Genomic DNA, 18,862 nt, shown 5'->3' on the forward strand with positions numbered 1-18,862 from the left:
TAGAATTATTGGATAGGTGGCTTGCAACCCTCGTAGAGCTAGAGCAAGCTTGCATTTCGCTATTTGTCTTACTAATCAAATTGCTCTAGTTGGTTCCCCCCCTCTAGTCATATTAGGACCTTTTCACTCGCAGAGTGCCTAAGTTCACTCCCCTCTTTAGATTCGCTGCATACCCATTAGGGAACATTAGCGTCTTGATCCATTCAAGTACTTTCCTCCTTTTGGTCCCTTTTCAAGATGAAATCGGCCTTAGGCCTTCTCCAGGTCTTGCCATGACTAGGAGGCTGCATCTCTTGATTTGGTCTATCGCACAACGTTGCCAGGTCTACTCTAGCCTTAGGGTTGTCCTTAGACTTTTCAGTGTCCATGAGTGTTGCCCAAAGTGCCTCGGTGACATTCTTTTCAGTGTGCATTACATCAATGTTATGTGGCAGAAGAAGGTCATCAAAATAGGGGAGCCTCGTCATGCCCGAGATATGAGTCCACATATGTTGCTCACCATATCCCACAAAACCACCTTCTTCATTGGGCATGAGAGCATCTATCTGAGCATGAACCTCGGCACCAATCATCATCCACGGTGCAGGGTTTGTCACTTTGACACATTTCGTAAAGTTCTTGATGTCTTGTCTGAATGGATGGTCAAGAGGTAGGAATTGATGATGTCTGTCGAACGACGAATACTTGCCACCCTTCTACAACCAAATGAACCTCACACCTTCCTTGCATATTGGGCATGGGAACTTCCCGTGAACACACCAGGCGCAGAATATCCCATACGCCAGGAAGTCATACAGGGAGTAATAGTACCAAACGTGCATTTTGAAGGTTGTCTTTGTAGCTCGATCGTATGTCCATACCCCTTTATCCCAAGCACGGACCAATTCATCAAACACGGGCTCCTTGAACACACCCATATTACTCCCTGGGTGTCCAGGAATTATCAACGACAAGAATACGTTATGTCATTGAAAGGAGACACCGGGGGGGAGATTAAGGGGGATAACGAAGACAGGCCAACATGTGTATAGGATAGCTATCATTCCATAAGGATTGAACCCATATGTTGCTAGCGCGACACGTACATTACGAGCCTCATCTGCTTTGTCACGATGTTTGTCATTAAAGCGGATCCAAGCTTCACCATCGGATGGATATACCATCTTGTCAGGATTATACCGTTTGCCATTTTTGTGCCATGTCATCTGTTTCGCTGATTCCTTGGTCATGTATAGTCGTTGGATCCTCGGTAGGAACGGAAGGTACCGTAGGATTTTCACGGGGATCGTAAGTTGCCTCTTCTGGCCATCATCAGAGTCTACCTCCAGGTACCTAGAGGATTTACACTTTGGACAGAACTTTACATGCTTGTGTTCTTTCCTAAATAGGACGCACCCCTTCGGACAAGCATGTATCTGCTCATACGGCATCTTAAGTGCACGAAGGAGTTTCTGTGACTCGTACATGCTCTTTGGCAGAATGTGGCCCTCCGAAAGCAGGGTGCCAATCACGGCCAACATCTTATCGAAGCCAGGTCGACTCAAGTTTAACTCGGACTTCAACCCCATTAAGCGTCCAATGGCATCCAGATGAGACACCATTGACCGATCGTGAAGGGGTTTCTGTGCCAAGTCCATCATGTCGTAGAACGCCTGTGCGGCTTCCTCCATCTCCTCCTTCTCACGTCCCTCATCGAACTGCCCTTGGTGAAAGTCATCTAACATGTCTGCTACCCCGGCATCAGCATCAAAAGCCTCCACCCGTGGTCTCACCACCTCCTCTCTCATATGATGGGCTTCACCATGGTGGACCCACCGGGTGTAGTCCGGCGTAAATCCAATCTTCACGAGATGTTTACCCATTTCCACCTTGTTTACCCTTCTCCTGTTTCCCCATTTGCTGCAGGGACACAAAACTAGGCAATGTCCTTTAGCAGCCTTGCCAAATGCACTGTTCAAGAAAGCATCGGTCTTGTTCATCCATTCCGTGGTGTAATCACTCTGACTTCTCTAGCCCGTGTACATCCACCGACGGTCATCCATCCTCTAACATATGTATCAGCGAGTAATGTAATCATCAATTGCATCTACATGGTGTTCCTACTGTCTAATAGGTGAGGATAGGTCCTAATCCTACCCGTGGATGCGTAGATGAGGTTAGTTTCCATGCTCTACTCCTATCCGAGACAGAATTTCGACAGCACCTCCCCGACTGTTCTCCAGATACACGTCCTGCCAAAGAAGAGTGTGTATCCGGAGAACAACAGGGAGGTGATGCCGAAACTCTGTCTTGGACCGGAGCAGACTATGGAAACTAACCCATCTACGTATCCGCGGGCTGTCCAAAAAACGTGGACAGTCCGAAACAGATACGGTCATAGATATGCAAAGATCTGCATACCTCCAACCGTATCTCTTTTGAACGGGAGACGCCTAACTGGGTTACACGATCTACGATCATGATACGAAAAGAGGGGTTATACCTAGGGTGGTGCCGAAGTCAGGCTAGCTGAGCCGTGGTGGGTCGGTGCAGTGGCGAGGCGACGCGGTGCAGGCAGACCGGCACGGCGACGGGAACTCCGACTCTGCTCCGACAGGCTCTTCTCTACAAAAATGGAACAAAATACTGTCATTTTAAAAAAAAATCGGCAGAACCTCCCCTGCACGGTGAGGTTTCCAAAACCTGCAAAAAACAACGGCACGATGGCCGACAAGCACATATGTCTCAAGAGAAGCCATGTAGTTTGGATATCAATCCATGCAGAACAATATATCCAAGTAGTACCACTACTTCTACTACTACTTCCACTATTGCTACTACTACTACCACTAGTTCTACTACTACTACTACCACTATTGCTACCTACTACCACTAGTTCTACTACTACTACTACCACTACTACTACTACCACTAGTTCTGCTACTACTACTACTACCACTACTTCTAATACTACTACTACTACTACAACTAATACTACTACAACTATCACTACCACGACAACAACAAGAGAGAGGGCATACGTGACAGGCGCCGGGGGTAGGGGCGGGCGGCGTCAGGGTCGGGGTCGCCGGAGTCGGGAATGGGGTCGGGCACGGGCAGCGTCGGGGCGGGCGGTCCACAGGGTGCGGCCGGGGCAGGGCCGGCTCCTACTCCTCCTCCTTCTCCTCCCCTCCTCCTCCTCCTCCACCCGCCGGCGTGGGCGAGCTGGCCACGCGCGGCAACACGCGGGGGTGGGGCTAGCGGGGGCGGGGGCAGGCGCCGGCGCGTGGCGCGGGCTGCGGCTGCGGCGGCCGACGCGCGGCGCATGGGGAGGGGAGGGCGGTGCGCGGCGCGGGGAAGAGCAGCGGGGGCGCGCTGGCGGGTGAACGGGCGGGGCACGGCGGCACGCGTGTGTGGGAGGGAGGGAGGTAACAGTTCGGTGGTTAAGTGTGGATGGGCCCTTTGCCGAGTGCCCCGATCTGGCACTCGGCAAAGGAGGCCGGTTTGCTGAGTGCCAGATCGGGGCACTCGGCAAAGGTGTTTTTTTAAAAAATCTAAACCATAAACCGCACTGCATCTTTTTTAAATAAAAAATACCACTTTGCCGAGTGCCGGGCGGAGAGGCACTCAGCAAACATTTTTAAAAAAATTTGGCACGCTCTTTGCCGATTGTCCCCACAGACACTCGGCAAAGGGAACACTTTGCCGAGTGCCTGGCAGCTGGCACTCGGCAAAGAGCATGTTTGCCGAGTGTCAAAAGATGACACTCGGCAAACCAATTTTTTTTTTGTATTTTGACCTCCAAACTTTTTCTTTAGTCCTCTTATAGTACTTGGTACTCCATGTCGAAATTTGGTACATTTGCCGAGCTGTTTGCTATATTTAGTTAATTTATTTTATTTAATTGATTTTTTTCGAAAAATGCAAATTTGAACTGCACGTGCATCGAATAATGGAATTTAATGATTTAAAAAATGATATTCATGGTATTGAGTGTAGTGTGAGGCCGTATCCAGGAACGGACCTGAAATTTTGAACATCTTGTTCACGAAACATGACCACGAACTTGCGGACAAATTGTTTTTAAATTCTATAAAATGCAAACGAAGTACGAAAATCATGAAACTTGTCGAGATGTCATGATATCGTATGTGGAGGATGTGATAAAAATTTGTGAAGGTTTGGTGCACGTTATCATGTACGATGCTTACAAACCAGGACATCTCCACTGAGGTTCAACAGTTTTACGATCAACGCTCCCACAACACACACAAGACTACAAGAGGGAAGATAAAACACACACACACAACACACCAAATTGAAGAAAAACATCCTGTCTGTTCCTTCCTTCAACAAAGCTCAAGCGCAATGCATACCTGAAGAGAGCACCATGTAGTTGCCGACTAGTGCCACTACCAAGTGGCTACACTTTGACGATTCCACACCACCGGTCGCTGTTAGGGTAAGAGTCGAAAACGACAGACGTGATCAATGGCATCTTGGAGGAGCTTCCGGGATCCTAACAACGTCCTCCGACACCCATCACGGGGAGGAAGCCACAAAGAAGGAAGGACAATCGAGAGGAGAACGAGGAGATCCAAGAAAGAGTATCATGGTCTCGCTAACCCGGCATATGATGAGATGACATAACAAGTGCCTAGGATAGCGAAAAAGTAAGGCACTGGCAGTAGACACGAGAGTACAACATATGTGAGCATAGCGGAAATGATACGAGTGCAGGCCGAGCCTCCACATTGTGGGACCTACTAAAGGTCCACGCAGTGAAGCGGGATGCAGCCGGGGAGGCCTCCCGGCAAGCCGCCCGCGAAGGCTTCGATGGAGGCCAAGGCACCACCGAGCCCGATCTACTCGCAGTCACCACTGCCCACCCAACGGCGGGCAGCAATAGCAACCAGCAGGGGGGCGATGCCGGGTCGCCTGGCCGGAGACAGCCCGCGCAGCCTCGATGCCAGATCCGGGCGAGTCCACCCCGTCAGCACGCGGATCCGATAGCCACTGCACAGATCCGGCCGGCACCGCACCGCTCCTGAACAGGGCGGCCATCGGCTCCTGAACAGGGAGCAACAGCGCATCCGCCACCGCCAAAATGAATGCTGTCCATTTTTTTGTTTCTTTTTCCTTGGCCACGAAATCCATGACGTGTCCCCATGACCCCATGTTAGTTTCTATCCATGACGTCGTCGCATATACGCAGCCGGGAGGGAGGAGAAGGTAGACACGTCAGCATCAAAATCTGCCCATACATACATCTGGCACAGCAGTACCAAGAGGAGGAACCCGGTCCACTGCCTGCCGTTACTTGATTGCATTGGGACTTGAAATAGTCGTCGGCTCGTCGTATATTACGCCCTCGTTTAATTCCACCTTAACTTCCAAAAAGTTGTTATAGTATCTGTCACTGCGGTCCGTGCATGGAGCATTAAATATAGACAAAAAGAAAAACTAATTGCACAGTTTGGTGGGAAATTGCGAGACGAACGTTTTGAGCCTAATTAGTCCATGTTTGAACACTATTTGCCAAATAAAAACGAACGTGCTACCGTAGCCCCAAAATCCAAATTCCTACAACTAAACACAGCCTTAGTTCCACCCCAACTTCCAAAAAGTTGCTACAGTACCTGTCACATCGAATGTTTGCGGCCGTGCATGGAGCATTAAATGTACACGAAAAGAAAAACTAATTGCACAGTTTGGTGGAAAATTGCGAGACGAACGTTTTAAGCCTAATTAGTCTATGTTTGAACATTATTTGCCAAATAAAAACGAACGTACTACAGTAACCCAAAATCAAATTCCTACCGCTAAACATAGCCTAAAACGTGCAGAAATAAAAATTCGCCACTACGACCTGGTAGCGCCTAGGCCTATCTGTACAGCAGGGGGGACGGACGGAGGAAAGGGACCCCGCCCGCGACACGGGGTCACCGCGCGCCGTGCTGTAGGCTAGCTAGCCGGCTTGATGGGGACGAGGAGAATGGGACAGCCAGGTTGCTCAGCTGCAAGATAAAGATCACCATTTTCCCCGGCGCTGCTGCAAGCTCGCTCCTTGCCTCCTCTTGACCGCCTCAAAATCCAGCTGATCATCCACGCCGCACGGTTATTGTCCTGCTATTTTATTTTACTAGCAAATATATCCATACGTTACAATGGGAGAAAGAAAATTATGGCACAGCGCTAACTCAATAAATATGTACAAAACTCAGATGATAGATTATATTTTATACTCCACATGAATTATTTATAATATATAATTTATGGTCCACATATACGATGCAGGTGTATGTCAGAGTCAACGATACGTAGAGGTGTAAATGGTGACACCAGCACTACTACAAAAGTTAACTGTAGGGATGGCTCTAGAGCCTCTGTAGGGGTGGCTGTATCAGCCACCCTTTCTAGGATGTTCCTACAGAGGGTGCCTCTGTAGGGGCGGTTTCCTGACTGCCCCTGCAGTGCCCTCTATAGGGGCGGCTGGTGTTTTCAGCCACCCCTACAGTGCCCTCTGTAGGGGTGGCTGATAATATCAGCCGCCCCTGTAGTAGACTTCTGTAAGAGCGGCTGTATCACCAGCCGCCCCTGCTGTATGTATTTGTAAGGGCGGTTCAATCAAGAACCGCCCCTACAGTGGATTTTTCAGGAAAAAAAATTCAAATTCAAATCTGACCATATATATATACTATTATAATGTCCGTGCTAACGCAACGGCAGCATTTCAGAGATGCACACGACAACGACCAAACAACTATATTTTTTCCAAGAAACAACCAAAGTGGTAGGAAGCTGAGTAAAGCACCAATTTTTTCATGTAAAAGAAATATTACAAGGTTATAATTGAACAATTAGATGGATGACTTCAGAGTAGAATAACAGGGAATCACATCACAGACATACAAATGCACATGTCTCAAGAACACGTCAAAACTACACTAAACATTTGACGATTTTTTGATGATTCCTAGCAACTATTTCAGCCTTCAACATTCTCCCTGGTAGCTCAGATGTCTTCCGTCGATTCCGTCGATGGAGACAACGGCTAAGCTTATTTGTTGTCACCTGTCTACTGTATGGTTCTTGAAGCTGCAGGCAAATGGACATAGTTTAGAACCATACAAGAAGTATTATAGCTAAATGAAACAATTCACCAAATTAGAGATTCCAAACTGAAGTTTCAGATTAAGGCACGAAGACAAGAACTGTTAGCTGCAATATATAATCATATAATTATTCCATTATTTTTGTGCTCTGTTATCAGCCAAGAGAAATGATCTATGCATACAAGCTACAATCCTTTTGCGGCCAGGATACAGTTGCACCTAATAGGGATGACTTTGCCTAACTTCATGTCTTATTTCTGCAATATAAATACAGGATAGATCCGAAAGAAAACAAATCATACCCCTAAATTAATGAGCCTACAGTATCATAACAAAGTCACCAATGACCACATGAACTGGAATCTCAAACTAAGCAGGTAAGCTACTTTACCACAGATTCTGGAAAGTCAGAAGCATGATACCTTTTGATACTGGATGGATGTGGTCTAGTGCCGATTTCCACGAGAGCAAAAAATGAAAAGATAGAAATGCTCATCGCCAAGTAACTGGTGTGATTAGCTTGGACAATTTCTAAAACCTCCTACATCCACAATCAGAAGCAAATGAAAACATTTCTTCATATATTTAAACACCAACTAATAATATTGTGAAACATGTACCACCCAAACATTTAGGTCCAACAAACTAAAAGAGTTAGCACAAAAAGGGGAAGGAAAACTAAGTATCCACCTTGCCTGTTTTCCCCTATCAAAACCAGAGGGTTCAAACCATTTGGACCCGAAGAAATGAATCCATTCTTAGACCACACCAAACTGTTTCCTCTTGCAATCCAAACCGAACCAGTCCATCAATAAGTGCAGCCCATTCGCATCCAAACTAAACTTGACCCAGCAGAAAAATGAAATAAGCAAAATTTTCATTGCACCAGTCACAAATAACTTTTTTCAAAACTCGATGCCGAAGTGTCAAAAGGCCAGCTAACATATCATTTTGCTTATAATAAAGTGCAATCTAGCTGAAGAGGAACCTCTCACTTTGCTACCAGGAACTGTGTCCTCTTCCAGACAGAAAGATGCCAAAAAAGTAATTATTGATTGGATACCATTAGCTAACAACCATGCTTATGCAATTCACAAACAATTTGCAGCTCTATGTGGCCACGAATATTCAACTGGAGTAAACATTTAATTAGATCATGCTGCTCAACCATGGGTTAACAAAGCAGGTCTACCATCCAGTCAAAGCTTATAGTCTTGTTAAATTCTAGAATATTATGATATTATACACTTCTGTACCAAATATAATATTGTACATTTTTTGTAGGAATAGTACATTTTTTTTCTTATTGTTGACCATAAACAGAAGCATTTAGTGGAAAGTGTTGCCCTGAAACTTAAAATGAAGTTTGTTTGTATAGCAATGTAACTCCCTAATGAAAGTTGACTCGATACAGTAACTCGATAATATCTGCTAGGAACCTTTTGACATAAATTTAACCATTAGTAGTAATAAAAATAGGAGACTTTGAACCATGCAGATAAAAGAGCATCGGATAAGAATCAGTATTTTTCTATAATACATGTTGCTACCAGTGTTCTGTTTAGTTTTAGATTTCAGCAGTGTCTAAAACAAGCAGGGAAAATGCATGGACAATTGGACATTATGACAAGAGAGAATTACCAGCTACAAAACCGCTTGACACATCAAGGGCAAGGGATCATTAAACTTAGCAAAAGAATTAAAAGCTGAAGCAAAAATTGTAGCCAATTCCCATCCGATTAAGTAACATGATATAAATATTCATATTCAGGCATCAAGAAAACCTTTCTATTTTATACATGTTGCCTTGATTCTCTCAGCCGCCTACTTCCTTCTGGGTGCTGGAGGCTAGCGCAGAGCTATAGGGCGCCTCGCCGTGACACTAAAATTCATCGTATCACAAGATTCTATTTACCACTAACTATTTGGCTTAATTAAGCAAAAAGCCTACTTTTGACTAAAAGAAATCAGTAGCCTAGAAATCACACTGGGAAGAATATTCAATTCATAAGACATGGGAGGATAGATTAGCGAGAGGTGTGAGGCACGACAGGAAAAAAAGATACAGCCTGAGGGGGATGCTGCTCTCGTGGATGATTTCGCTGCAATGGCAGGTCCCATAGCTGCTCATCCATTAGGCAGAATGTGCCGATTGCCTGCCTCTGCCTAGGCCGGATCCTTCCCCGCACTCCGTCAGAGCAGCCACTGCTGCAGCCATCAGTGGAGGTGGCGGTAGGGAGATAGCTCGTGCCTACAATGCAATCAGAGCATAGGACTTCAAAATTCGCACCTAATATACTACTCATCCGTACATATCAGGACATCGGGACATAAGAACAATCAGTGATGAAGCCTAAATCTAACATGTCATGGAGACCTGAGTCCAATACATCATGGAGAACAAAATCGATTCTGTATGGATACGGGAGGCCGAGACGGATGTGCCTCGCGTATGAGGTCTGGCAAGCAGCAACGCCACCGCGGTGGAGGAGGGAGCAGGGCCATGGACGGCGACCTCCGGCCGCCGGGAGGCCGAGATGGATGGGCGCGGCGAGGGAGGGCGCGTGTCCATGGCCGACGAGCGTCGACCGCCGGCTGACGGGTGACCGAAGTAGACGGGCGCACGTACCTGTGGCGGTGGCCTATTGGGTTTCGTCGCCGGGATCTGGACGGAGCATGCCGGAGTACTCGAGCAGCACGGTGAGCGCCGCCTGATGAAGCTGGACGCCGAGAAGTGCACGCCGTACCTCCTGGACAGCATGGGCGGCCGGCTATTCACCTCGTCGTCTGGCCTGGGTGGCAGCGGCGGCGGTCTGAGTGATGGCCGCGGGGTCCGCACGCGCCGGCGGAGCCTCGGAGGCTGTAGGCGTCGCTGGGGCGGGGGCACGATCTCGCGTCGGGTGCCGCAGCTCGATCACTCCTTGCCTGCGGTCGCCGTCGCTGCACCAAATTTGGACCAAGCGGTGATGGTTTGGGGCATACCAAGGGGGTTCAGAGAGGGAGTGCTGGAGGAGGTCGAGGTCGGAGAGGACGGCAAGGACGAGTCACCGGCAGCTGCACAGCGAACCCTAGCCGCGCGCCATGGGACGTCGAGGTCGGAGACGATGGTGAGGATGGGGCGGGGACAGTCGCACGACGAACCCTAGCCGCGTGTCGTGGGAGCAAACGGACGGGCCGCGCCAAGGAGCGCTGCCGAACCCTAGCCGGCCCGACAAGGACGGAGGTCGAGGTCGAGGTCCGAGACGGGGCAGCCGGCCGCGGGCGAGCGCTCCCAAACCCTAGCCGCCGTCGCGGCCTGGGGAACGGCGGTGGATGGGGCAGGGGCGGCGGTTGGGGTCAGGGAGATGGTGGAGGAGGCGGTGGAGGGGTCAGGGAGGGGCAGGCGACGGCGGTGCAGACGGCGACGGCGGTGCAGACGGCGCCGGCGGTGAAATTGGGCAGCCTGACGGCGTCCACAGCCCGATTTTGCCCAACACTTAGCGCCCACAGTGACGGTCACTGTAATATACCTTGGAGCCACAGTAGGGGCGACTGAGGTTATAAGCCGCCCCTACAGTTGATTTTTTTTTTCAAAATTCTAAATCAAAATGAATTATTCACATGTAAATAATAAATAATACAGTACAAAATTTTATAATTATTTTTTATAGATATATTTACATATACAATAACTAAAACAACTACAAAAGTTTAAAATTGCAAAATTGAACCTTTAAAAATGGGGGAAAAATTAAATTTTAAAAAATTAAAATCAAAACTACTAAAATAATTTTGAGACACTAAATGATCTCAAATGATAATTTGATAAACATCAAAGTTGTAGAGGTCATGAAGATCTACAAGTTTTATTTTGGTCATCTTGTCATTTGATAAAATTTGAACATTTCAAATTTGAAATTTTAAAAAATAACAAGTTCGAACAAAAATTTGAGACCCAAAATGATTTCAACATAAAAAGTGATGAATACCAAAGTTGTTCAACTCATTAATATATACAACTTTTATTTTAGTCATCTTGTCATTTGACAAAATTTGAACCTTTCAAATTTAAAATTTTGAAAAACGACAAGTTCAAACCAAAATTTGAGACCCAAATTGATTTCAACATAAAAAGTGATGAATACCAAAGTTGTTCAAGTTATGAATATCTACAACTTTTATTTTGGTCATTTCTTCATTTGATAAATTCTTAGCACACATTGTTCACTAATCTTACACATGTCTCATAGTTTATAAAACCTTATAAGAGATGTGTCACATTTGTGAACAATGTCATTACTACTTTGTCATATGAAGAAATGAACAATACAAAAGTTGTAGATCTTAATGAGTTATTCAACTTTGGTATTTATCACTTTTTCAGCTGAAATCATTTGTGGTACCAAAATCTTGTCTGAAGTTACATTTTTTTGAAATTCAAAATTTAAATTGCTCAAACTTTTCATATGTATATATTGACAAAACCAACAAAATAAATTGATAGAGAATGATTTTAGAAAATTTTAGAAAAAAAATCATCAGATTTGGAGTTAGTATGAGGAAGAAAAACTAGTTACAAAGTTGACCCACAGATTAAAAAAAATCACACTGTTCACTACGATCATGTAAGGATCATCTAGAACAGTGTGATTTCTCTTTTTTAATATGTGGATAAACTTTGTAACTAGTTGTTCTCCCTCATACTAACTCCAAATGTGATGATTTGTTTTCCTAAAAATTTCTAAAATCATGCTTCAGCATTTAAGTTTGATCAAACTTGGATGTGACAATGTTTTACACATTTTAAAATTTGAAATTTGAAATTTGATAAGTTCAAACCAAATTTTCAAACCCTAAATGATTTCAGATGTAAAAGTGATGAATACAAAAATTGTTCAACTCATCAAGATCTACAACTTTTATTTTGGTTATCTTGTCATTTGACTAAATTTGAACCTTTCAAATTTTGAAATTTGAAAAAAGATAAGTTGAAACCATAATTTGGACCCCCAAATCATTTCAACTGAAAAAGTAATGAATACCAAAGTTGAATAACTCATGGAGATCTACAACTTTTATTTTGGTAATTTCATAATTTGATAAATTCTTAGTACGCATTGTTCACACAAACATACGTGAATGTAGTCTCAAACATACACACATAAATGTAGTTTCAAACACACATACATAAATGTAGTCTCACATACATGAATGTAGTCTCACACACACATACATGAATGTAGTCTCACACACACATACATAAATGTAGTCTCACACACACATACATGAATGTAGTCTTACGAACACTGACACACTTACATAAACTAGCTAGCCCACCGTGATAACTTTCCCCTTGACACATTTTCGTTCCCATGGCAATACATCTTTGGGCATGTTCTTTTCCACAGTCTCGATCTTCTTACAAAAGTCTTCTATGAGATCTTCGAAAAGAAGTAGCACATGCGGGTGATGGCCATCTTTAGGAACTCTGGCTTTATAGCCCTGATTGCAATTGGTAGGAACACTGTCAGCATCACATGACAATTGTGAGCCTTGCAGTATGTTAATGATAGGCCCTTCATCGACACTAGCTTCTTCGGGTTCGCCAAAAACCCAGTCGGCACTCTGACCCCCCTAAGGAAATTGCATATAGCTCTCCTCTCCTATAGGGTTAGGTTGAAGCTAGCCACGGGAAGACTGTACTTGCCATTATCCTGCTGTACCGGCCAAAGCTCCCAGATCACGTTCAGCTGCACCATGTCTTTCTGTGATCTGAGACCATCCTTTGACTTGCCTGTGTCCATCAAGGTAGCCATGAGACTCTCAAAGACATTCTTCTGCACGTGCATCGCATCAATGGCATGGGGGACCTCCAAGTCTGACCAATAAGGCAGGTACTGAAAGAAAATCGATTGCTTCTTGAATGGTACGCCTTCGATAGGAGGTGTGCTTCTATCTCTGATCGTTCCATCCGGATTCTTCTTTCCATAGACAACGTGTATGTTTTGGACTATTCTAAACACATGTTCTCCATTACGACGTCTCTCTAGAGGGGGTTCATCCTCCAGGATGTTGCCATAGTATCTTAGGTATAATTTGCCACGGTACTTGTGACCTATCTTTAAGAAGCGCCGGTTCCTTATGTAAACTATCTTCCTGGATCCATCTAGGAACACCCATTTAGTACCATCCAAACAGACTAAGCATCCAGTCTTGCCTTTGAACTGTCCAGACAGGGCAAACAGCGCGGGGTAATCATTGGTAGTAACAAATACTATTGCTTTGCATATGAAGTTCTCCCGCCAGAACGCATCGTACATCGGCTCCACATACCTCCATAGCCTCTCCATTTCTTGCATCAGAGGCTCTAAGAACACGTCTATATCAATGCCTGGTTATTTGGGGCCGGAGATAAGAATGGTGAGGAGAAGGTACTTCCTCTTCTGACACAAATACATTGGGAGGTTGTACATGGTCAAGATGACTGGCCACATGCTGTGGTCGGTCATCCTCTCATTGAAGAGATTCATTCCATCGGTGCTCAAGCCGAACCGTACATTCCGTGGGTCATCACTGAATTCTGCTTTGTACTTGGCATCAAACGCTTGCCACTAGCTACAATCAGATGGGTGTGCGATCGTATCATCATCCACCTTGCGCTTATCATCCCACCATGTCATCAGTGCAACTTCCTTAGGGTTTAGGAACATACGCCTCAAGCGGTCGGTCACTGGCAAGTACCACATAACCAGGGCAGGAATTCTTCTCTTATTTGCATCGTTGCCTAATGGAGTTTTCTCTGGAGGCTGAGATTCTTGCACCACCTTCTTCCCACCCATCTTCCTCTTTCCTGTGGAGGCTTCCACCCCACTTTAAAGGTCATTGTTCTTGTACCGACTAGCCCCACACCTAGGACATGTATCTAAAGTCTCGAACGATGTGCCACGCCGAAAAAGGATACAGTGGTTGGGGCATGCATGGATTTTTTCAACCCCCAATGTGAGTGGACTTATAACCTTCTTCGCTTGGTATGTGTTGGCGGGAACTGTGTTCGGCCGTGGGAGCAACCGTGACATGAGGCACAACAGATCATTGAAACTGCAGTCCGACCAGCCGTACTTAGCCTTCAGGATGAGTAGCTCAAGCACAAAACGTAGCAGTGTGAAGTATGTCGGACAGCCCTTCTCAGCATCATACACAGTCTTCTTCGATGCTTTTGTCACCCTCTCAAGATTTTCTAGACCTCTCTTGCTCTTTTCTAATATTTTTGGTCCAAAGGCCCTAAGCATTTCGTCCAAGTTGTCACCGTCATCTGCATCCCCCTCACGTGCTTCGCCATCATTGCTAGCACCACCAGCATCATCACCACCTTGTTCATTGCCAAAGCCACCACCTTGTTGATTGCCAAAGCCACCACCTTGTTGATTGCCATAGTCACGATCCATTTGTTGCTCAAGATCGTCTATGAATCGGGACAAGTATGCTTGGGTTTCAGTTTCATGACACATGCACCAAACTTCACTAATACTACACTAAAATCAATAAAGATGTACTAACAAAGGGTGCAATCTTACTTCCTAACCTAATTTACCCTAGTATAGTGAAAATTAGGGTCCAATTTCACTCATAACTAGCTCAAGCTTCATGAAAGAGAGAGAAAATCAAAAATCAAATTACTCACTAACCAGCGAATTAAACTTCAAATAAAGAGTTGGAGAAGCATTTCCTTACCTTTTAGAGCCTCTCCACCAAAGGATTTGAGATCAAAACCTCTTCCCTTAGTAGAGCAATTTTTAGGATGAGCCTAAGGCCTCCCAACCTTTTTTATGTAGAAGAGTGTGTCTCGAGGTGGAAGAAGGGGGTGACTGCTATTTATTCGTGCGCCATCAGTAGGGGCGGCTGGTGATTCAGCCGCCCCTACAGTCGAACAGCAGGGGCGGCTGGTGGCAGCCGCCCCTACAAATGGGCACTGCAGGGGCGGCTGGTGATTGAGCCGCCCCTACAGATCAGCCCCAACTGTAGAGGCGGCTCAGGTTACCAGCCGCCCCTACAGTGCCATCTGTAGGGGCGGCTGGGGCCCGAGGACGCCCACGGTAGGAGCGCCCCCAACCCCAGCCGTCCCTACAGTAAAAATGCCCCCGTTCCTAGTGTGAGAATCTGACGTAGTGCAGTAGTAGTACATTAGCAATATTGGTTGGTTTATTTTTCTTGCGCTTGTTTTCTTTTGAAATATGGATTTATATTAGATAAATAAAAGTTTTGAATGACTCATGTACTGCTGGTATTCCAAGCATTAACGAGACTGGACTTTTTTCAGACCAAACTTCATACGCATGGGCCATAGGCCGTTCCAAGCAGAAGCGAGTCTCCAATGTCTGTCTATTGCTGCTGCCCCTTCGTCACACAGCTCACGATTTTGCATCCACGGATATTCTTCACCTTTGATCTGGATGTTCTCTCTTATCTTCTTCAACTTTCAACTTTGATTTGGATGTTTTTCTCTTTTCTTTTTCGTCTTCCTTTCAAAACATTCTCCTTTTTCTATTCTGATTGAGTTCCAATCGTCAAGGGCACGGGAAATGGATTTTTTTTTAAAAAATCGTCAAGAACTACGACTGTGCAACTCTCGGGACTGCGCGTTGACTAAGAAAAAGGTACTCGTGATTTTTTGCAAAATGACCCGATGGTTGGAAGAAACTACCGCACTTTAATATTAGGTAGAGATTAACATGTGTGTGGTAATGCAATGCTATATGCTCAGCTCACCAAGCCGCTTATATATGGTTATACGTTGGGTCGGTTCCAACTTGCAAAAGTTTGGCCACGTCGTTTTCGTAGAGCGTACATTTAATTTGTCCAACTTAATTCACTCGATCATGCGTGTCTATTAATTTGTACAAGCACGCGCGCATTGACACACACACGGTGCTAACGTCGTAGCGGAAGGATCAGTAGTAGTAGACTAGTAGTGCAAACCATTACCGGCAATATGATGCAAAAGAGCTGAGCTTTCAGTGCCCATCCTGCTGTACTGTCTATATATTAATTGCAACCATTTATTAATTAAACGGGGTTACGGGGACCCAACAATAATAACTAGTGTGTCTATTTCACTCTGATGCTAATATCTCAGCGTCACCAAGGATTATATTTCTTCACGTGATCGATTTCTGTGCATGAGATGTATAGATCGAGAATGAAGGCATCCAGCAGAAGACATGCATCCATGGCTTTGAACGGATGGGATCCTCAGAGAGCAATGCGTTTGAGTTTCATTCGTTGGATCAAGTGTTAGAGAGATTGCACTGGGGATCTTGAGATTCACATCATCACCGACAAAACCTCACCATTGATCGGCATATGTCAACTACGGTACAAATGAATAAATGGCCGAAATGGACAGAAGTACCGTACCCCTACTGAACTGCCACGTACTTGTATAGGGGTAAAACAACAGGCTATACGTACATATCTTGATCTAATAATCCCCAGGTGTTGTATGTTACCCCAACTGAACTCATACATGTAAATGGGTAAAAAAAAAACAGGCTAGACATATGTTCATCAAAACCCATAATATGGTTGAAAGTTTTAATCTCCTATATTTCAAATAGTACTCCTTAATGCCTTTTCTGAGACATCAATTTATTTAATTTCAAAAAAGACATCAATTTATAAATAGCACATGCGGCCGTTCATTAAAAAAAACTTTGCAGTCTTGGCCTCTTGGGTGGCAAGCTCCTCTCTTTCCTCTCTCCGCCCTCCTCGGCGATGTGGACCCAACTGTCATCAACTGCTGCGGAATGGCGGGGACATGAGCTGTGTGTAGTACACGGAAAAGGTGAAAAGGTTTAGACAAACGTTTGTTTAAGCCAAAGCGCACGTGCTGCATGTGCTGAATTCCGGTCCACCCACGTTATATATAGACAAAGCCTCCTGGGTCTTGAACTCACATTTTCCTCTCCTTCTCTGCCGCTCTCCCCGACCTGCTCCCCTCCTGTTCCACTAGCTAATTCTAGCTAGAAACAAGCGCCATGGACGCCACGGGCTTGCCATGGGCAGCGCAGTGCGCGGGCATGGCCTTCTCAGCCTTCTGCCTCTGCTTGGTGGCGCTGGCCGTGGTGCTCCTGCTCGTGCGCCGGTGGCCATGGTGCAGCTGCCATGTCTGCCGGGCGTACCTCACCGGGTCGTGGGCGAGAGACTTCACCAACCTCGGCGACTGGTACGCGCACCTGCTCCGGGAGTCGCCCACCGGCACCGTCCACGTCCACGTCCTCGGCTGCACTGTCACTGCCAACCCGGCCAACGTCGAGTACATGCTCAAGACCAACTTCGACAACTTCCCCAAGGGCAAGACCTTCGCCGCGATCCTCGGCGACCTCCTCGGCGGCGGCATCTTCAACGTCGACGGCGACGCCTGGCGCCACCAGAGCAAGATGGCCAGCCTCGAGCTCGGTAGCGTCTCCGTCCGCTCCTACGCCTACAAGATCATCGCCCAGGAGGTGGAGGCCTGCCTCATGCCGGTCCTCGCTGACGCCGCCGACAGGGGCGCCGTCGTCGACCTCCAGGACGTGTTCCGGCGCTTCGCCTTCGACACCATCTGCAAGATCTCCTTCGGCCTCGACCCGGGATGCCTCGAGCGCGAAATGCCCATGTCCAAGCTCGCTGGCGCGTTCGACACGGCGACGCGGCTTTGCGCCATGCGCGGCGCGGCGGCGTCGCCGCTGCTGTGGAGGATGAAGCGCCTGCTCAATATCGGGTCCGAGAGGGAGCTCAAGAAGGCCATCAAGCTCGTCGACGAGCTTGCGGCGGCGATGATCCGGGAGCGCCGGAAGCTTGGCTTCACCAACAGCCACGACCTCCTGTCCCGGTTCATGGCCTCCGCCGGCGACGCGCACGCCGTCGACGACAAGTACCTCCGCGACATCGTGGTCAGCTTCCTCCTCGCCGGGCGCGACACGGTGTCCTCCGCGCTCACCACGCTCTTCATGCTCCTGTCCAAGAACCCCGACGTGGCGGCGGCCATGCGCGCGGAGGCCGGAGACGACTCGACGCCGGTCACCTACGAGCACCTCAAGGGCCTGCACTACACCCACGCGGTGCTCTACGAGAACATGCGCATGTTCCCGCCTGTGCAGTTCGACTCCAAGTTCTGCGCCGCCGCCGACGTGCTCCCCGACGGCACCTACGTGTCCAGCGGCGCGCGCGTCATGTACCACCCCTACGCCATGGGCCGCATGCCGCGCATCTGGGGAGCCGACCACGGCGAGTTCCGCCCGGACCGGTGGCTCACCGGCGCCGGCGGGTCCTTCGTGCCGGAGAGCCTGTACAAGTACCCGGTGTTCCAGGCGGGCCTCCGCGTATGCCTCGGCAAGGAGCTCGCCATCACCGAGATGAAGGCGGTCTCCGTGGCGGTGGTGAGGGCGTTCGACGTCGAGGTGGTTGGGGAGAGTGGCAGCGGAGCCTGCGCGCCAAAGTTCGTGTCTGGGCTCACCGCGTCCATCAGCGGCGGGCTCCCAGTGAGGATTAGGAGATCTAGAAAGTAGAGATTCTTGGTTGGTTTAAAAAAAATTAGATAGTAGATCGAAAAAGGCGATGAAATGTACATAGACTAATTAGAAGAAGAAGAAGAGGGAATGACCGAATGAGATAGCAAGTTGAATCGAAAGTTCCATTCAGAAGTTCCATCCACGATCCATTTGATGTGCGCTTTGTTCCTTTTCTGACGTTGAAACAGAACTAACTGTGAAATCCATACTGTTATCACTACTGCTTGGTGAGTCCACTGG

General features: G+C 47.0%; 1 protein-coding gene across 1 annotated transcript; it reads left to right on the top strand.

Annotated features, from left to right (window-relative positions):
• Positions 1-17,040: 17,040 nt before the first annotated feature.
• Positions 17,041-18,814, top strand: LOC136501456 (cytochrome P450 94C1-like). The gene has a single exon (XM_066496984.1). It carries the CDS (start codon positions 17,108-17,110, stop codon positions 18,617-18,619), a length of 1,512 nt encoding a protein of 503 aa, XP_066353081.1. The 5' UTR covers positions 17,041-17,107; the 3' UTR covers positions 18,620-18,814.
• Positions 18,815-18,862: the final 48 nt, after the last annotated feature.

This window comes from Miscanthus floridulus, chromosome 13 (assembly GCF_019320115.1).
Source record: "Miscanthus floridulus cultivar M001 chromosome 13, ASM1932011v1, whole genome shotgun sequence".
In the NCBI taxonomy this organism is placed as follows: domain Eukaryota; kingdom Viridiplantae; phylum Streptophyta; class Magnoliopsida; order Poales; family Poaceae; genus Miscanthus; species Miscanthus floridulus.